This window comes from Trichosurus vulpecula, chromosome 2 (genome assembly GCF_011100635.1).
Source record: "Trichosurus vulpecula isolate mTriVul1 chromosome 2, mTriVul1.pri, whole genome shotgun sequence".
Lineage (NCBI taxonomy): Eukaryota > Metazoa > Chordata > Mammalia > Diprotodontia > Phalangeridae > Trichosurus > Trichosurus vulpecula.
In genome coordinates, this window is record NC_050574.1 from 193,307,406 (window position 1) to 193,329,315 (window position 21,910).

The following is a 21,910-nucleotide window of genomic DNA, read 5'->3' on the forward strand; positions in this document are numbered from 1 at the left end:
TCAATTAAGAGCTATCCTAATGATAAAATAATATTCAGATATGCTGATAATTCAGAACTCCTTTTGGCTTAGTTATACCACAGTGCCTGGCATATAGTAGGCACTTAATAAATGCTTTCTATTATTATTATTTTTTAATGAAGTACCATGTTGCTTTTCATTCCATGTGCTTTCTTTAGAGGTGAGCCAGAGATTCCCTACAACACACCCAAACGGGCGTCAGATCATGCTCACTTATCTTCTTCCCTGGCTTCACAACATTGAACTAGTTGACAGCCGGCTCCTCCTCCCAGGCTCGAGCCCTACCACTCCAGAAGATGAAATCAAGGACAGAGAAGGAGAAGTTACAGTTTCATTTGGCCTAAAAGGAAATGGGTGGGGTTCTCCAGAGGCTACCTCACTGGTCCTTAATAATCTCATGTATATGACTGCCAAGGTAAACCAAGAGGGATGTCTTTTCTAGCTAATAATCAAACTGCAATACATATGTGTGTATGTACATATGTATATATGTGTATGTGTGTATAAAAATGCTGCATGCTATATCCACCAAGGGAAAAGGGTCTAACATTCTCACTGTTCACCAGGACATTGTGTAAGAAGTGGCCTTTTTCACTGCTAGGATCCTGTGATTGTGAAGTGGCTTCTTTTGACAGATGAAAAGCTTAGGAGATATACCTCATGATTGGTAGCCCCAAAGAGATTTTTTTCCTAAATGGTTATGAGTATGGTTTTTTTTAAACTGAGTCTCCCTATTTCTCCTAGGCCAAGGAGTGCAGTACCCACTTACAGACCCATTGCCAGTACCGATCAGTACAGAACCTGCTCCATTTTTTCTGACCTGTGCTAACTTGTCCCTCCTTAGTCACCCTGGTGGGCCGCCATTCCTGAGGGCTCCTCATATTGTTGACAAGACTTAGTGTGGACACCTTAACTGCTTTAACCCCACTCTAACTTAGACCTCCCAAACTCAAGGGATCGCTCAGCCTCAGCCTCCCCTAAAAGCAGGGATTATAGGCTTGCGCCATGCTGGGCTTTAGTATGATTTTTTAGAAATTGTTTTAACATGAATATTGCCCCCCTTTTCTCAAATTCCTCTTTTTTATTTCTGTCTTCTGTAGTATGGAGATGAAGTTCCAGGACCAGAAATGGAAAATGCTTGGAATGCCCTAGCAAACAACGAGAAGTGGAGGAATAACCTGAGGATCACCCTGCAGTTTCTCATCAGTCTATGTGGGGTTAGCAGCGATACTATCCTCTTGCCTTACGTGAGTGTCTTTTGGGTTTTGAAGATTTGTTTTTATTTTAAGTAGGTTCATTTGTAATGCACCGAATGATTTAATATTTGTTATAGAAATGTGAGAGTTTGCAGATCATACTGATCTCTTGGGGGTCTCACCTAGGATATTTCGTACCATTCCCCTTAGCCCAGCAGGCAGGCTTCCTGATATTTCTAGTACTAAGGTTGGTATAAAAATGGAGGTGTTTGATTATATGATACCTTTATACTAGGAAGAAATAATCTAAATCTAAAATCATCCAAATCTAGACCAATCCTCTTTACTGTCCAGAAAAAAAAAGAGTATATGTATGTGAATGAATTTCAGGTATTTTATAGCCACTTAAGCTACCCTATGTACTTCCTAGACTTGAGACCCACAAATATTTGTCCTCTGAACTATACCGTGCCATGTTGGGAATCATGGGCAAATTAACTGGAAAGGTAGAAGTAGAAATCTTAGATAAGCGGTTTGAAGGTGGAAAAAAATGTTCCCTTAAACTTCTCAGACCTCCTTTTCTTCCAGAATAGAACTCAGCAACACCCTGAGAGTAGCTGCCAGTCAGTCTGCTGCCCACAGGAATTCCAGTACCCTAAGCAGAAACACTCACAGTATCTTAAGATCAACAATCATTTACATTCTCAATTTCTTTTAGCAGGCACCACCATATTGTCCACATCAGAACACTCAAGTGCCTTTGAATATGTGGCCTCTGATACCAGACCGGGCTGATTATGATAGGGATGATGATGGTGGTGGTGGTGGTGACAGTGATGATGATAGTTAACATTTATATTGCACTTGGATATTTGCAAAGATTTTCATGATTATTATATCATTTTATCCTTATGACAACCCTGGAAAGTAGGAGGATCAGTATTATAAAGTGTTTCAAGTTGAGATTCTGTTGCTACTGACACAGTATCTATAATGCCATCTTGATGACAGATAGATAGATAGATTTGTACATAAAACTATTTTCTCTCCAAATTTAAGAGGTAGAAGAGGGGAAAAAATAGAACATAATATTTCTTGGATTCCATGTGTCTTTCTGGTATTTTTTGTTTGTATTTTTAAAAGATATTAACTAAACTGCAATGTTAAAACACTTCTATGAAGATTGATGTTTTTGTGGTTTCTAAAAATGCTTTTTTTTCCCGGGAGGTTTGAACTTCCCTGCTGTTATGGTGCCTTGGAGGCAGAGGTACAAGCATGACTCGCTTCAGACTGGATAGCTGGGTTGGCATCTTTGCCTACTGGTCTACAAAAGTTTTCATCCCAACTTATTTTTAAATGGTACAAGTACAGAAAGCAGTTAATACTCCCTTGTTTCTTAGGGAGAAGGGAATGGCAGAAGGTTGGGTTCCTTTTTAAACAAAAATAACCAGCATATTTTTCCATGTTTTATATAAATAAAACTATTTCCTAGGATATGGCCTTATATGCCAAGTTTTCAGTTTGGAGAAAATTCATATGCCCCAAAGGCAAAACACACGAGTTTCTTTAAGACTTAGTCATTGGAAATAACAAAATCTTTAGAGTTGCCAACTTAGCCCTATTTTTAGGAAGATAGATGGATGGATGGATGGATGGATGGATGGATGGATGGATGGATGGATAGATGAAGGATTGATGGTTAGATAAGCAAATACATAGATGGAAATTCAAGTACGTAGGACAACAAAGTGCAAAAATCAACTAACCCAAGAGTAATCCTCAGAGTCAGAGAGTGCTTTGTGTTGATTCCTTCTCCTTGGTAACTTCTTCCAAATCTGGCTGATGATGCCCTTAGATCAGTGAATGGATTACCATCAGTGCCATCCTCAACCTAGGTTTCTTACAGCTGGCAATCTAAAAGTGATCCATTTCTTCTCACTCAGATTAAAAAGGTAGCCATATACCTGTGTCGCAATAACACCATTCAAACCATGGAGGAACTCTTGTTTGAGCTGCAGCAGACAGAGCCGGTGAATCCCATCGTCCAGCATTGTGATAACCCACCCTTCTACCGTTTCACTGCCAGCAGCAAGCCCTCAGCTGCTGCTTCTGGTAGGAGTTTAAACTGTTTACTCAGTGTAGAACTTAGTCTTCATTTACTGCTGTTCAAGAGGCAAGGGCAGCTAGATGGAAAATGGTGTCACATGTCCAGAGGTGTGCTGGAGCCAGCTCGTACCGACTGGTTGGAGCCGGTAATTAAATTTTCGGTGTCAGCACTTCTATACCTTGGAAATTGGCAAATGCTACACACCAGGGCTTGATTTCCTGTTTTGTTGATTGTCTAGAGTTAAGAAAGTAATGGAGAAAACATTAATAATGCAGATTAAACTTAAATTGTGTGCTCTGTATTTTCAAAGAGCCAGTTGTTAAACATTTACCCCCACACTGCTGAATATACCTTTGATTTGTTTTTTTCCCTCTGTAGAGAAGAAAAAAGCATTCCTGTATAATTCCATAACTATTTATGTGGGTATCTTGCAGACAGGCATGTCTAAAGGACTGTTTAGGAAGATTCTAACTTGGAGAAGATTGGCTTGAAGCTAGTTATCAAGTTGGTTTTGTACCACATCTTCTTGGAAAAGTATATAGTCTAATAACTCTTGCTGCTTTTCAATTCAGGCTAATTCCAGTTAGTCAGTCAGTCAACAAGCATTTAGTAAGTGCTCACTATGTATTAGGCAGCATGCTAAGTGCTGGGGATACAATGGAAAGCAAAAATACATTTCCAGCCTTGCCAATAAGTCAGTGACCTCTACCTTTTAGTCCCTCTTTCCTGGACCTTAACTTGGGGAAACCTTTTCCCATGTCTGGCTAAAATAATCCTAAATCATTTTACCACTTTTAATAAGTCAGCCTCTTCAAAAAGTCTTAAGTGCCGTGAGTGAGTTATATTGATTCTCGAAGAGTGTCCAAAGAATGGAGAGGAAGGAGAGGTCTCTTCGAGCTGAAATGATGCATCCTTCATGAGAATGTAGGGTTTGAGCTAGGCTTTGCAGGGTAGGCACAGATTGGGGACAGAAAGGAATGGTATGATAACAACGATGGCAGTGATAATTCACATTTGCGTAGTACGTTGAGGTTTCCAAAGCACTACAAATATTGTGATCAGAAAGAACAGGAACAGAAAAGCCCAAGGCAACAAAGTAGACCAGTCTGGCCAAGGACATGGCTCCTGTAGGCATATATGGGAGTCGAGTTATGTTGGTCTTTGAATGTCAGGCTGAGAGATTTGGACTTTTCTGCTCTAGGTAGGAGGGAGCTATTGAAGATTTTTGAGCAGGGGAATAACATAATCTGAACAATGAAGTAGGAAGATAAATTCAGACCAGAGGGGAAAAGACTGGAGGCAAGGAGACCGGTTAGGAAACCTTCCAAGTACTCCATACATAGCTAATAAGTACAGTGGTAATGGGGGAAAAAAGAGAGACAGACAAAAATGTGTGAAGGAAGAATTGACAAGATTTAAGGACTAATCAGAAGTAGAGTGGGGAGGGGTGGGGGAGGGGATGAGGAGGGTGGCTTTTCAAGGCTTCAGAGGTTGGTGAAGAGAATTCTGGTAGTCTTAAAGAGGTTGGGGAGTGAGGGGGATGATGTGTTCCATTTTAAACATGTTATATTGAAGGTGTTTTACTTTAACAAAAACTTTAGCGTGTCCCTCTTGGCCTTCATTCCAGTGCACAGTCTGCCTACTATATCATATGAGGACAGAAAGGAGGGCAGAAGAATAATACCACATGTCAGCAACAGGTTGGCCATGATAAACAAGCTCATCATCTGGGTGGCCAGGAAGCCGGACTTTCAGGAATGTTGTAGCCATAGTTTATAAGAAGGCTAAGGAAGTTTGGTTTTGACCATAACAGATGTCTGAACCATCTCCCTTTTGGTCTTATGGTCTTTGGAGGTTGCTCAGTCTCTGGGATTTTGCCAAGAACGTTAGAAATCTTTGAAGAGCCTAGATGGAGAATACTGTCCTCAGTTGACTTGGGATCCAAGCCAAGGTCCTTAGGCTGCATCCTAGCTTTGTTTGTCAGTTTATTCTGAGTATCTTTCTTTCAATCCTACATACAGGAACCACTTCCAGCAGCAATACTGTAGTAGCTGGCCAAGACAGTTTCCCAGATGTGGAGGAAGGCAGGACAGTGAAAGAAACCGATGAGAGGTTGGTGCACATTTGATTAAATCTTCAGCATGCAGCATGCTTGCTTCCTTCGTCATCTGGGATTTTTTCTCTCTTGAAATTGGCTCACCTCCATTTCCTATCCCAATCTACTTCTTCCTGTGCTGTCTAATTGGCCCTCTCATCATATCGAGGATAGAAGATGTATTACTAGTTTAGTTGCTTTTCATTTGATATATTTCTTTACTCTTATCCAAATGTTCTTAGCCCTTTTTAGAAAATCCCAATGGTGCCAGGTTAAATATGCTCCCTGATGGGAAAAAGAAGAAAAAGCATGGTGCAGGGTCACTCTTTTCCTTTGCCTTCTGTGTTGGACAAAATTGACTTAGTTCTGGAAGCATTGACTCTGCAAGTTTCTTCTGCCATCTTTAAGTCACAGGGGAAGGAAAAAAGAGATCCTAGTAAGTGACTTTCCCTCTTCTGGGACACATCTGCTGACCCATGAATTTTAATAAATACTAGTGAATATATATTCTATTGAACAAATACTATTAGTTATTCCATTTCATGAATAGTAATTAGAGTTACTATTAATAGTAAATAGAGGAGAGTGGGTTTCAGTCTGAAAGCAAACAATACAGAAGTCTGATTACTGCATGATTTCTCATAGACAAAGTGGGGCAAATGAGCCTTTGCGAGTGAACTCTATAAAATTGGGAAAACCTTTACCATGGATTGATTTAGTGACTGCTTGGCACACAGTAAGTGCCTAATAACTGTTAGCCAGATGATTGTTCAGTTAACCAATGAGACAGTATCCCAAAGAGTATGTTATCCAAAGTAAATGAATGATATTACTGTTTGTTTTTTGGTTGGTTTGGTTTTTTTTGGAGGGGAGAAGGGAAGGCAATTGGGGTTAAGTGACTTGCCCAGGGTCACATAGCTAGTAAGTTTGTCAAGTGTCTGAAGCTGAATTTGAACTCAGGTCCTCCTTACTCCAGGGCTGGTGTTCTACTCACTGTACCACCTAGCTGCCCCAATATTACTCTGTTTGATCAAGGTTGAGACAATCTATCAGTGAATAGAGCGCTGACACTGGAGTTAAAATCTGGCTTCAGTTACTAACTAGCTGTGTCACCCTGGGCAAGTCACTTAACCTCTGTTTGCCTCAATTTCCTCAACTGTAAAATGGGGGTCCCAATAGTACCCACTTCCCAGAATTGGTATGAGAATCAAAGGAGATCATATTTATAAAGTGCTTAGTACAGTACCTAGCATATAGTAGACACTTAATAAATGCTTGTACCCTCCCCCTACCCAGAGAGTTGTCTTGAGCCCTGGAAGTATCCTTGACTGCATTCACTAAAGAATGCAGCTACTAGCATAAAGCCTTTTATGTTATAGGTACACAATAGGTGCTTACTGAATGAATTAATGAATGAATGGATAGCTGGATGAATACCTAGTTGAATAACTGTCAGGACTCTAAGTGGAAGATTATTTGACAAGTAAAGGGCCATTTTCATTTGGAGTTCTGAGTCATCTTCATCCTGTTAAGGCATTTACCAGATTTCTCAAGATTTAAACAAGAAATTGCATGCTAGGGTAGATGCTTATCTACACAGGTGTTTCCTTTCAACTCAGGGCCCAAGAGACACAGGCCATCTGGATCAATGAGCCATGAGTTACAGGTTCTCCTTCTTGAGTACTGGACTATAATAAATTCACTGTAATTAGTAATTAGTCATGGATCAGTTGTGCTATGTGTTCATTTATCAATTCATTTATCTTTAGAGTTCAAATTAATAATACCTTTGTAGTTCTCCTTTAAATGTATGTAACTTTTTATTTTAAAAAATACCCTTCAGCAATATGATTGCTGTGAGGTTTGTGGAATTTTTTAATAAAATATTGCTTGTTTTAAAAGTTGCTATTGGATACATGAATAGAACATTTCTAAAACAAGTATTCTCCATATGTCTTTTGACTGATCTGAACTTCAGTCTTAGGCACAATAGCTCACAACTTCAAGGATCAGTCATTTCTTCTGTGTGGGTACATTCTCCAGTGACACAGATGACTGCCTCCTCTGTGACTTAGTAGATGACCTTCAGGAGTTACTGTGGATTAAAAAAATCTTCATCACTCATAGCTTATCTGATAATAAGCTTTTTTGAACTCAGTCTCATCATCAGACAACAGGCATGCAGTGTCCATCCCTGGAACCAAACTCAAAGCTTTTCCAGTGGTCAGAGCATGTCTTTTGCTGGCATTGCCATCATAAAACCAGAGTCATATCCATATCCCATTGAGGTATCCCAGGACTTCAGTGGAAGAACTTGGGCACAATATGGGACAAAATGTTGAAAATGCTTTATGCTGACAGAGCATTTATTAAGTGCTTCCTATGTGCCAGAAATTGTGCTAAGTCCTAGGGATTCAAATGCAAGCAGAAAAGATTGCCCCTACCCTCGATGAACTCAAGTTCCAGTGGAGGAGAGGGACACATAAAGGGGAACTGGAAAGCCCAGAGAAAAGGGGGGGAATACCTCAATGAGGAAAGACTGTTGGTGAGAAGGTAAAGCCTGGAGAGCAGGAAAAGGAGCCAGAAATGAAGTGAGTGTAAATGGACTGGGCACCTCATAAAATGGTGTTCTAAGCCAGGTATTCAGCAGTCAGACTAGAGTGTACCAGAACCAAGGCCTCTCCAGGGTAAGAAAGCTGCTGATGAGGAGATGGAGAAGTCCAGTGATTTGGAAGTAGAGCCAGTAGTGAAGTGAGAGTGTTTTCCTTTGAAATGGAATGAGCTAGTGTGAAGCATTCATCGTTCCTTATTTAAAATCTGATTTTTCCATCTTGATTCAGTTGGAAATTGGAAGAGTAGGAAATATCTTTGAAAATCTTAACATAACATCACTGAGGAGGTCTCTTTAAGGCCAGAGTTTCTGAGCACTCATGTGCATTGAATTATAATGATGATGATAATATCTAATATTCATATAGTGCTTTAAGGGACAGGTCATTTATCGTCAGGATCAAGAGACCCTTTATAGACAGCCTTTCTGGTTTAGCTACCATTTTTCCCACTGAAAAAAAATAATGTATTAATTCACCTATGTAAATAGACACACACACACGCATATATTTGTGTACTTGTACATATTGTTTACATGTGCATATGGCTATGTACATAGTTCAAGGATCCATGATCTCATGGGTGTGGGTACAACCCCTGAACAACTTATTAGATGGTCTTTGAAAGTTGCTGTGATTGAAAAATTTATCACCCTGCAGCTAACCTAGTGTTAAGTCTCTCCAAATATAGCTACATTGATCCTAAGACGAAAGGTATGCAGACCAATCACTTGTGCCGTATGTGTCCAGTTTGGTAGGACCCACCAGAGCTTATGGTCCACTAGTGTAACTTTCCAGAACCCAGGGTTGACTCCATTTCACAGTAAGGCATCAGAGGAGGACTTTGTAGAAATGTATGGGTGTGCCAAGTACTATAAAGTTAAATTCATCATCATAATAAGACAATTAGACAATAAAGCATTGTCTAAAAGCAAGACTATGAGAAGTCGGTGCGCTTTGCCTCATCACCTGTTTTTTGGTTTCGTTTGAGTCCCGCACCTTCTCGTTATTGCTTAAATGAGTTTTGTAGCTGAGCTACGTACCCTGGACAGCCCTCTTCTCCACTCTTTCTGCTGCTGACCTTTCTTCACTTTCATCTGCACTGTTTGTGCCTGGGAAATTTCCATGTACTTTTCTCCCAGATACCAGAGTCTTCTTTTTCCATCACATGGAGAGGCCAAATGTTTTCAGGATTACTTAGGGATGGAACTCTGAATCAGTCCCAGAAGTCCTGAATTTGTGGACGCAGATCGTCGATATCCATTTTGATAGGATCAGTGAACTCAGTAGAACAATTGCCTGAGTATGAAGTGGCCCCTTTGAAATAATAGTCTTGTGTTGCCTCTTTTTTCACTCCTGGGCTTCCTTACCTTCTCATCCTCAGGTACCTAGAATCTCATTGGAGAATGAATGACTATAATGTAACTGAAATTCAATTTTGTTTTGTTTTGTTTTTTTAAACCCATTAGAAGTTTGTTCTCTTCTAAAAGGGTTTTCTGCAAGAATTCTGCCTTTTCAATAAGTTTTAGGCATGGGATTAGAACAAAAATCACAATAACACTAGAGGTACAGGCCCACTATTTTTTTTTCAGTCAGTCAATCCATCGGTAAACATTTATTAAGTGTCTACTTTGTGCCAGGCACTGGGCTAAGAACCAGGGATGCAAAAAGAGGCAGAAGACAGGGCCTGCCCTCAAGGGGCTTACAATAAAATCTGACTTTTCAGTCACAGGCTTCCAGATGCCCTAAGAGCTTGCTGGCTAGTAGCACCTTGTAGGAAGTTTCTTGCCAAAATCTGAAAGTTCTACATTACCTGCAGAAAACCTGAAAATGTTCTGGGGCCCTGTATATAGCTGGACCCCAGTTATTGTTGGAACCTTACTTCTACCTTGATCCAGCTCTTGAGTCTGGGGATCCCCAGCTTAGTCAGTGCCCCTAGGATGACATCCTAGAGCCATAGTACCAAAAACGGATAAAACCTAAAGCCCACTAAATCATCTTGAGGGAATCGTTGTCTGTGTTAGCATTTAAAATCTCTAAAGGAAATTCCACCCCTTGCTTAATAATGTGTTTTGATCAGTCAATAAGCATTTATTAAGTACCTGCTGTGTTCCACACACACTACTAATGTCTAGGGAAACAAAGAACAGCCAAAAAAACAAGTCCCCATTCTCAAAGAGTTCATAGTCTAATGGGATTCACAGAGTCAGTCTGACCTAAATCCTTCCTGCTGCAATTTAAACTCATTATACTCTGGGGGCAGGCAGAATTACAGTGTATAGTGGATAGGGAGGTGGCCTAGAAACAAGGAAGGTCCGGGTTTGAATCCTGCCTCAGACACACGGTAGCTATGGGACCCAGGCCAAGGCAGTTGGCCTCTAAAGAACTCCCTAAGACTATAAATTTCAGGAAAAGTGCCATCCTGCCTCACTAGAGAGATTTTCTCTATTGAGGAATTCCTTATATCAGTGAAACCAAAGATCCGGTCCCTGTTACTGTCCTTATGTCATTCGGATTGCCTCAGTGATGGTCTGGTGTATACTAATGTGAAATTGATCCAAGCCATCGAGAATAGGCATGGCTAGATGCTGCAGTGGTTAGAGCCCTTGGGCCTGGTGTCAGGAAGACTCCTCTTCCTGAGTTCAAATCCAGCCTCAGACACTTACTAGCTGTGTGACCGTGGGCAGGTCACCTAACCCTGAACTCTAACAGCTTCCTCATCTATAAAATGAGCTGGAGAAAGAAATGGCAAATCACCCCAGTATCTTTACCAAGAAAACCCCAAATAGGGTCACAAAGAGTCAAATATGACTGAAAAACTGCTAAGTATCAAGAAAAAGCCACTTAGGAAAATATTTTATACCTACAAGTTTCTTTAAATACAACTATTTAATGACACAGTTCCTAACACTATGTGCTTATCTACACATAAATATATACAAATATGGATATGTGTGTGTATAAATATAAAGCTGTCATTTGGACTACTTCTTTCTTTTTGGGGGGGGGCAGGACAATTGGGGTTAAGTGACTTGCCCAAGGCCACACAGGTAGTATATGCATCAAATGTCTGAGGCCAAATTTGAACTCAGGTCCTCCTGACTCCAGGGCCAGTGCTCTACTCACTGCACCACCTAGCTGCTCCATGCTGCTTCTTTCTTAAAATTCCTCCTCAACCCAGACTGAAACTGATTTCTTCAACCCAGGAAAAGAGTGAAAATAGTGTTGGCACTTGGAAGCTTGATTTCTGTTTTCCTTTACTAATTGTGTTTTACTGAGACATACAAAATCAGACCTTCCCGAGCCCTCTAGGAGAGTTCTGCATTTATTCAATCAGCATTTATTAAGCACCTATTATATGCCAGACACTGTTCATTAGTCTCCATTTTTCCTTCTCTAGAAAGTAAACAAAATCTGACACCCCCTCCAGCCTGCTGTTGAGTCTCTTAAAAGGGAAAGGAAGAGGATTGTCATTTATTCTATAGCACATCTCTTCTCCAAATAGGATTTGATAGAGTTATGGGGGGAAAGCAGCTTATGTCACAGTTCCTTCCTGATATTTACAAAGTCAGCAGAAGCCGGGAGCCCGTGGAAATCGCCAGATGTGGAGTTCTTTCATTGAACTCTTTGTGCGCTTTACCAAATGATGTCTGGGCTCGGCACGTGGTGTTTACAGTTTTGATATTTATCAGCATAAATATAATTAAAGAACTTCTGCACAAGGTAATAGAAGTTTGCCGCTGTTCTAATTTCATAAGTAGTGGTCTCATTTGAAGTACTGCATGCCCTGATTTGGAATACTACATTATGAAACTAAGCAGATGTCCCAGATGTTTTGTTTTCTAGAATAACTCAAATAAAACAAAGAAAGATAATGGAAAAGAATATATAAAGTACAGAGTTGCTGGAAAAATCCTGGTTAGTGTCAGGGGAGAAGCTGCTACTTATAGCTGAAGAAGAATGAATTAAAACCCAAGTCGCTGTAGTCATTTCTGGAGCTTAGTTGGCAAAGATCATACTGTTTTGACGTTATTAACCCGATGTCAGGTCTCTCAAAGATATCTTAGATGGAGGGAAGGGGACAGGAAATTGCTCTTCCTCCATGCACATGGCGGAGCAGAGCTGAGTGACAGCTTCATCCTCGTGTTCTCCACACCTCTTAAGGGGAAGGAAACAGAAGGTTGGCCACTGTGTGGTGAAGGACACCGGCACTGCTGCGTCAATCACAGTAATGCTAAGTTTAAAAAAAAAAAGCCACCTTTGTTTGAATTGGCCAGGTGTGCTCTATGGATAGTCCCAGATTTGCTGGGTAATTGTTCTGGGTGCATACAGAGAAGAAAACAAAGCTTCTCTGTGTCTGTTCCCCATTGCATAAGATAGAAACCAGAGTGCCCATCCCTCTCCTCTACCTTGTAGGCTTATTGTAATAGCAAACGTAATATTAGCTATGAAATCCCTTTGAGCTCTGAGGAGGGAAGGTACTTTATGAATCCAAAGTGTTATTATTACTTGTTAACCCCAGGAAAGAGACTGTGGAGGGAAGCCTCCCTTTGTAATTAGCCCTTCATGCTGTAGCAGTTTCCTGAAAAGCCTCAGGCCAAGTGAAGCAACAGGCAAGAGAACATGGTCCAAGACTCGACATGCTGTGAGCTTTTTCTTCTTCTCTTAAATCTACACTGTACGTTGCAATATGGCCTTTGCATTATTTGCCAGGTAAACTTTGCATATTTGCCATAGTAAACTAGAAAGACCAAACATTCAGCAACGAGCATAAAGAAAACTCCTACCACTGTGATCATGTGGCTGTGAAACAAGGGCAACCACCAACCATTGAATTGATAGACAACCTAGGTGGCATAGTGGAAAGAAGACCTGAGTTCAAACCCTGCCTCAGATGCTCACTATTTTGGTGACCCTGGACAAGTCATTTAACCTCTGCCTGCCTTAGTTTCCTCATCAGTAAAGTGAGGATAATAATAATAACAATCTCCCAAGATTGTTGTGATGCTCAAATAACCAACATATGGCAAAACTTTAAGATACTATATAAATGCTAGCCAGCTCTATATTTTTGTTGTTCAGTCGTTTTCAGTCATTTTTGACTCTCTGTGACTCCATTTGGGGTTTTCTTGGCAAAGATACTGGAGTGATTTGCCATTTTCTTCTCCAGCTCATTTTACAGATGAGGAAACTGAGGCAAACGAGGTTAAGTGACTCACCCAGGGTCACACATCTGGTAAGTGTCTGAGGCCAGATTTTAACTTGGGTCTTCCTGACTCCAGGCCCAGCACTCTATCCACTGTGCTACCTAGCTGCCCAGCCCTATATAAATGTTAGACCTGTTATGATTATCTATGAAACACTTCCTATGTGCTAGGTGTGGTGCTTAATGCTGGGGATACAACGGCAAAAATGAAATAGTCCCTGCCCTCAAGGAGCTTACATTCTATTAGGGGACAAAAAATGTATATAAATAAGCATTTATAAAACATATTTTTAAGAACAAATCCAAGGAAAACTAAAGGGGGTCCCTATAACAGAGTCCTTGATGAAAAAAATATGAATTTTTTTTCATAGGTCTCTAGTATTTCTTGAGATTGAATCAAAATCCTGAAAGAGGTGTCTCTAAGAGTGATTAAATAATAATCATTATTATTAATTATGCAGTATTTTTAAATGAAGGTTTATTTTTGCATTTGAAGGTTCAGTAATGTCATCAGAGCCCACACTCGGCTAGAATCAAGATACAGCAATAGCTCCGGCGGCTCTTATGATGAGGACAAGAGTAAGTACTAATTGGTGGATCTGTTAAAAGAGAAAATGTGGAATGCTAGAGAATGAAATAGACTAAACACCGTAGTATTCTAAAGTCTTCATCTAATTATTTACCAGATGGTACTGAAGGGACAGCTTGGTCTAATGAATGGATTTAGATTCCATTTCAGCTCCACTGTCCCATAGTCAGGAAGACCTGGCCTCATATCCCATCTCTGGCTGTGGGACCCTGGATAAGTCATTTAACCTCTGTGAGTCTTTGCTTCCTCATCCATAAAAGAGGAAGGATAATAATAAACAGTAATACGCTGTAAGATTGTTGTGAGGATGGATCAAACGAGATTGTCCATATAAAGCACTTTGAAAACTTTATTCTATAAAAATGTCAGTGATTACTAATTTTTGTTATTATGGCACCACAGATGTGACACAGCCAGGAACTCACTCCTGCCATCAGCACAGGGCTCACAGCCTGAAGGCTATGGGGAAATAAGAAGTCCAATTAAAATTCAGAATCCTGCCCAGATCCTTGCTTTTATATTTATGCATAATGAATGTACAGTGCTTTATCATCATAATGTGCTGATTGATATGAGCTCTCAATCAGTATGACCTATTCATAACATTCTTCCTTGCTGCTAGGAAAAAAAAATATATTATTGACGTGATAAGGGTGAGTTTGGAAAGGACTGGTGAAAATTTCACCATTTGGGGGGTGGGGGAAGAAATTTTGCAGTTCGTTAGATGCTTAAAAAATATCCATTTGCAAAACTGTCCTGGCCTATGGACCCAACTCATCTAAATCTCTCTGCTTCAGTGCTGGTTCTGTCTATATCAGGTACTCAATTGACAGTTAAAATCTAGTTGAGTTCAGAGATAAAATTTGCAATGTTATTTTTCTTGTCATTTGGGCAGATGGATAAACAAAAGAGTCGAGGCATTTGGTCTTATTAAGCCCCAGGCTTCTGCTTCAGGCGCCAGGGTACAAAGTAGCACTTGTCTTCACATGATAGAAATGTTGGATCAAAATAACAGCCCTAATAGCATATCTAAGAGCCAAAGAGATTAGTAAAGGGAATCTAGGGATCAGCTATTTCTGCTTTACATGAATCATGAATTTGGTGCTGTCCTCCTGTAAGTTAAATTTGGTTAGGATAACCAAACATCGTTTTACTGTGGGAAATGGGAACTAAGTAAGGATGATAACCAAGTATTAGGGTTGTGATTGCTCTCCGAGTTAATATGCATTAATTCTCTAACATCTAGGATAGTAAGAAAAAGGAGTGATTGAAAATCTGTAGATGCTGAAATCCTTGTTTTCAACTGTCTGCCTTACACTCCCTTGGGGGAGAAAGTGGGTGGGGGGAGCTAGGTGGCAAAGAGCACTGGGCTTGGAATCAGGAAGACATCTTCATGAGTTCAAATCCAGCCTCAGACACTTACTAGCTGTGTGACCTTGGGCAAGTCATTTAATCCTGTTTGCCTCAGTTTCCTCATCTGTAAAATGAGCTGGAGAAGGAAATAGCAAACTACTCCAACATCTTTGCCAAGAATTGACTCAACAACGACACTCTGTTTTACAAGAGCTACCAACAAACTAATAGTCCAATAAAATAAACTGATATGTGATCCTGGGTAAGTCATTTCACCTGTTTGCCTCAGTTTCCTCATCTGTAAAGTGGGAATCATAATAGCACCTACCTCCCAGGGCCATTGTGAGGGTCAAATGAGATAATAATTGTAAAGGACTTAGCATAGTGCCTGGCACATAGCGAGTGCTACATAAATGTTAGGTGGTATTTTCATTATTATTATTAATTATTATTATTATTTTCACTTGTCTTCTATGGCCCTGATTACCCCTGGTGCAATTGCTAGACTAATCAGCAGCAAAGCAGATGCTGGCAACCCAAATCCCAGGCAATCAGTTTCTGAACAGTGGAGGGTTGTTGGTTAAAGAAAAGTCTGGTTCATGTGGCAGTACACTTGAATCCATATTTTGAGGTGGGGAAAATTGGATTATAAAAAGATGGTGCCTCATGTTCCAGACTGCCATCCCTGCTTCATGGCGGGCTTAGTCCAGGGGAATATAGCTCAAGGGGATGTTACATTTCCTGAGCAATTTTATGATATGAATACCTCAGTACTTTGGACAAAAGGACCAATGAGTGGTAGATTATTTCATTTAAATCTTTGGGTCATTGATGATGTATATTTATGTGCTCTAGGCCCCAGGACATGGAATCAAGCAGGGCGATGTAATAAATAAAATACACAAAACTTAAACTGCCTATTGAGAGCCCTCTTATATAAAAAACTCACACACTTAGCAGTTACTAGATGAATGACTCAGAGTGTAATTATAATAAAAAGCAGGCTAATAATTACTCCATCATATTCACCTAACTCCACTGGCTCCAGGGAAAAAGAGCCACAAGAGTACTTGTAGGAGTAGAAGTCACTGTAAATTCAAATAACATAAAATGTCATTTCATGCTATACATGTTCTTATTCTTTCTTATTAATGTGAAATCTGTTGTACTTTTAAGTAGATTATTGGACTTGGGATTTTTTTTAATTGGTAAAAAGTCTTAGTAATTCAATTGGTAAAAAGAAAATGTTAAATCTGTCCTTGGAATGCTATGAGACAAGTTTATTTCACACAGTCATTATAGGCTACAAAAATCATTGAGTAGTTAACATTCATTTAACCAGAATATTAGTATTGAGAGCTGTGTTGTAACTTATTACAAGCTCTCCAACGTGGTGTCTATCAGAGACACCATAAGCTCCCAAGTTGGGGCCAATCTAATATAATATTTGCTAATCACTGTCCAAGAATCCACATTTCTTTGGCACTTTAAGGTTTACAAAGTACTTGTCTAGAAACAACCCTATCAGGTGGATAGAACAAGTAATGTTATCCCCATAGTATAGATGAAGAATCTTTCATCCAGACTTTAAGGTAATTGCCTTTAGTCATGTAACTATGACCAGGTTAGCCTGACTGAATTCTGTGCTCTTCTCACTACACAATCCCACCATATATGAGAAAGTGACAAGGCTTACTGGTTTGGTGCCTTCCCACCATCTTTTCATTCTAGCCACACTTTAAGGATGTAGTGTGGACTCAGGGATGAAGCATAATTCAGCCCATTCAGATCTGTTCCCCTCTGGCTAAAGAGACTTGTCACAGCGAACCGTCAGTGCTTCATTTTATTCCAGGTGGAGGCCACAAGCAGGTCTTTGTCACTGAAATGTCCCAGCTAAAATCCCACCTTCTCTAGGAAGCCTCTTCCAACTCCCAAATCCAATAGTCTACTTAAAAGTACAACAGATTTCACATTTAGAAGAAAGAATAAGCCTCTTGCCGACTTAGTGGCATTCTACCAGTAAGATCCGTGTGGCCCTGGTGAAGGGGTTCTTAACCTGGACTCTGTGAACTTTTAATGACTGCTTTTCAGTATAATTAGTTTTCTTTGTTATCTTTTATATTTTATACCCCTGAAAACATTAATCTGAGAAAACATCCATGCATGGGCTTTACCAGACTACCTAAGGGGTCCCTGACACAGAAAATATTAAGGACACCTGCTCTAGAGAGAGTAATAGCATCTGAATCCAAATCCAACTCACTGAAGAACTACAAAATATTTTATCTAGAAAGAAATCAGCAATTTTGGGGGTCATGTGGATGGTGAATGGACCTGGATCCGTAATCTGTTAGTGTGTCTAAATAAATAACAGAGCTGTGACTAGTTCATAACTGTTTATGACCCCAGTTTAAGAACCTCTCTGTTTTAGGGCAAAGTGCATCATTATTATTAGCAGAGTGCTGGTTAGTCTCGCCCGCTGCGGATTCTACTTGGAATAAAATGAAGTGATAATGAGTCACTGTGACAGATAGGTCTCTTTAGCAAGTTGGGGACAGAGCTGAGTGGGCTGAATTATGCTTCATCCCTAAGCCTACACCATATCCTTAAACTAGTTCATCTGGGGTCAGTTACTCCATAAGCATATATGTGACAGGCACTGCAACTCTTAGTGCCAGAGACACAAAGAAAGGCAAATGACAGCCCTTGCCCTCAAGGAGTTTACAGTCCGATGGAGGAGACAACCCACAGACAACTGTGTCCAAACCAAATATATACATGACAAATAGTAAATAATCATTAGAGTGAAGGCACTGCAGTGGAAAGGAGTGAGAAGAGGCTTCCTAGAGAAGGTGGGATTTTAGCTGGGACTCGAAGGAAGTCATTTCAGTGATAAAGACCTGGTTGTACAAGAGGCTTCTCTTTTCTTTTCAGGACTCCCAGACCTTTGTTGCAGTATATTTTGCATTTGCATTGCTTAGAAGAAAATTACAGTAACCAGAGCAGTCACTTTTTTAACATCAGATTTTTTTTCTTTTAGCTTCCTCTCTTTCTCTTCCCAACCCCCATTGCATGTTATGCCATGGAATATAGTTTTTTGTCTTCCCACTTGGCTGTTAGCATTTGAGCAGAAGACTTTCAGTCACTTTCTCTATGGGAAAAGATTTTTTAAGTCTCAGAGGACCCATGAAAGTGAGGAATCACTTATACAGAGCATCCAGAATATACAAAGACATAGAGGAGCATATTAATGAGAGGCGGCATGCTAGAGTTCTGGACCTAGGGTCAGAAAGACTTGGATTCAGATCCTGCTGAACAAATCACTTAACCTCTCTGCTCTTCTGTTTTCTAGTCTATTCAATGAGAGGGGGTTGGACTCTGTGAACAGGAAATTTGGGTTTGAGTCCCAACTCCAGTGCTTGCTAACCATCTGATCTTGGGCAAGTCAGCTTCAGTTTCCTCATCTGTAAAATGGGTGCGATAATAAATGGGTCCCCGTTAAGAGGACCAAATGAAGTACCATCCATGAAAGCTCTTTGTAAAGTATAGAACACTGTACCTTAGGCTATTTTTTTATCACATACACTGCATTTGAGCAGTTTCCCCAGGGGATAAGGTATGTTGTTGGAGTGAGTTCAACAGCTCTCCTGTTAATTCTTTGCTGAGTGAATTTTGAATTGAAACATAGGTGCTAATTTGTTGCCTTTACTTCCCAAATCAATTTAGAGTTGAATGTTGTTAACCTCATCACTCATTGCACTAGTTAATTACATACAGTAAGCACCTCCTTCATAACATCTGCCCGATTCAGTAAATTTGAGTTTGGCATTCTTAATCCCTGCATCCCCTAGAACATCTAATCTAAATAACAAAAATATACCCACCGTTAGTAGAGTTCCCTAGCACAAACAGCTGTGTTATCTAAGCTTTAATTTTGGAAAGAGATCATTTTACTGTATATTTTTATGATCAGGGAGGTGCACTATTAAAAATGAAGAAAAATAATAATTCAGCTACAGCCTTTAAAATATGAACAGCTTGCTTCTGAGACTCCCCATAGCACATTTTCAGCCTGGAAAAGAAAGGATAAATTATGCAACTTTATTCATATTGTACAGACATGAGAATTCAGTTGTCTCTCCAAGGTCACTAATGACCTCCTAATTGCTAAATCCTGTGACCTTTTCTTATTATTCATCTTCCTTAACCTCTCTGCAGTATTTGACACTTTTGACTATCTCCTCCTCCTAGATCACAAGTTCTTAACCTTTTTTTGTGCTCATGGATCCCTTCTTAGAATGAACGTTTTTAAATGCCTAAAATAACATATGTCATAATACAAAGGAAACAAATTATTTTGAAATATAGTTATCAAAATATTTTTTTAAGTTCACAAACCTCAGGTTAAGCACTCTTATCCTAGATACTCCCTCCTTTCTTGGCTTCCAAGACACTGTTCTTTCCTGTATCTCCTACCTGTCTCCTTTTTTTTAGTCATTTTAACTGTTGACCTCTAAATTTGAGAGTCATTCAAAGCTACATCTTCAGACATTTTCCTCTTCTTTCTATATATTTTCTTCCTCAGATTTTATCCACTCCCTTGACTATGATGCAAATGGTTCCAGATATATATATATATATATCTTGCCTTAATGTCTTCCCTGAGCTCCATGAATTCTCACATCCTCATGTGTCTGTTGGTCATCTCTAGCAGGATGGCCCACCAGCACCTCAAACTGAACATATAGAAAGATATTATAAGAAAGGGGTTATAAGAATGCTCAAACCCACAGTAACCCATCATCTTCCTTTATTAAAATTGCCTCTCCCTAAACTTTCCTCTTCCTATTAAGGTGAGGGCCCTATCATCCTACTGGTCACCCTGGCTCAAGACCCCAGTCACTTCTGACTCCTTCCTCTCCCTAACCTTCCATCCTATGCAGTCAGTCACCAAGTCCTGTTGATTCTCCCTGCATAACATCTCTTGTATCTCTCTCTTTTCTAAACATATTTTTTTTAATTATGGTAATAGTTGTGTTTGTATTTGTACAGGTTATCCTTCAGGGCAGTTAGATGGCACAGTGGATGGAGCACTGGGCTTGGAATCAGGAATACTGTCCTTCATGAGTTCAAATATGGCCTCAGACACTTACCTATCTATGTTACTCTGGGCAAGTCACTTAACCCTGTTTGCCTCAGTTTCCTCATCTGTAAAATGAGCTGCAGAAGAAAATGGCAAACCACTCCAGTATCTCCACCAAGAAAACCACACATGACGTCACAAAGAATTGGACATGGCTAAAAAACAACTTAACAATAATAAATCCCTCAATACCTGAAATATGCTCCAACTTCAACTCTGCCAGTTAAAATACTCTTCTCCTCCATGAAGCCTTTCCTATGATTACCCCCCGCCTTCCCTTAAAAACTGTTTCTCCCTCTTCAGATTTTTCTGTGTTGTAGAAAATAAATAATTGATTGTTATCTCTCCTTTACCCAGTCTCATTCCACCTTCTATCATTTGTGTGTGTCTGTGTGTATACATATACAAACATGCACATACACATACATATATGTGGATATATATTTAATTTTCCCTCTCCCTTATTATATTGTAAGCTCCTTGTGGGTAAGACCTGTGTTGTTGTTTTTAATCTTTGTATCTCCCAGCACCTATTATAGGACCTTCCATAGAGAATCATAGAATCATAGATCTCAAGCTGGATGAAGCCATCTCATCTAATTTTCTCATTTTACAGATGAGAAAATGGAGACTGAGAAGAGGTTAAGTGACTAAACGAGTCTTAATACGTTATTGGTTGAGCTGACCATACTGAATAGTGGAAGTCATTGTAACTATTGTGAAATTTGTAGGTTATCTTTTAAACAACAAATAGCAAAGAAAAGGAATGTGGTATGATAGAGTGCTGAACCTGGAGGCAGGAAGACCTGGTTTCAAGTCATAACTGGGACATAAACTAGCTCTGTGACCATGGAGAAGTGACTTAATCTCTGTGAGCCTCAGGGAACTCTCTAAGCCTACTGGGGATATATTGGTTATGAATGTGTTACTGGAGGGAGTTCCCACACTGGGGAAATCACAGGTCCTTGATACATCTCTTGTCTATTAAGTAGTGAAAAGGGGCATCTTCCCTCATGGAAATGAAGTATAATTCTCTCTCTTGCCTTGTAGATGATCCGATTTCCCCATATACTGGATGGTTATTGAACATCACAGAGACCAAACAGCCACAACCATTGCCAATGCCCTGCACTGGAGGATGCTGGGCACCCCTGGTTGACTACCTCCCAGAAACCATCACTCCCCGGGGACCACTCCATAGGTGAGTTGACTGTTCTATTTAGTATAATGAAATCTTAGTTTGATTAGTCTTTTCTCCTAGGGGGTCTTGATAAGCTTACTTTGGGTCTCAAAATGGGTTGATCTTTAAAAAGCTATCACAACATAGTAGACCCTTAATTTTCCATGTATTTGCTGGATATACACTAGCCAAAATATATTCTTGTTCTAGATGTAAATCACAAAACTTTTCTGGCCCATTCTGGTTATTCCCTAAAGATTCTTCCTGCCACACAACTTTAATTACTTGGGGCTTCTAAGACTGAAGCAAAATATAGACAAGGAACTTGCATTCCCACTGCTAGATGTCAGAGTAGATAGTTTGGACTTGAAGTCAGGGGATCCTGAGTTCAAATGCAGCCTCAGACATATA

The 21,910-nt window shown here is 39.9% G+C and overlaps 1 protein-coding gene across 2 annotated transcripts in view; it reads left to right on the forward strand.

Annotated features, from left to right (window-relative positions):
- Positions 1–21,910, forward strand: part of FRY (FRY microtubule binding protein) — a 325,197-nt gene that overhangs the window by 220,054 nt on the left and 83,233 nt on the right. For both annotated transcript variants that reach the window (XM_036743232.1, XM_036743231.1), the window contains 6 exons: positions 180–436; positions 1,122–1,268; positions 3,161–3,329; positions 5,346–5,436; positions 13,731–13,813; positions 21,370–21,520. In XM_036743232.1, coding sequence (XP_036599127.1) covers positions 180–436; positions 1,122–1,268; positions 3,161–3,329; positions 5,346–5,436; positions 13,731–13,813; positions 21,370–21,520 — 898 coding nt within the window. The remainder of the gene's footprint in view (positions 1–179; positions 437–1,121; positions 1,269–3,160; positions 3,330–5,345; positions 5,437–13,730; positions 13,814–21,369; positions 21,521–21,910) is intronic.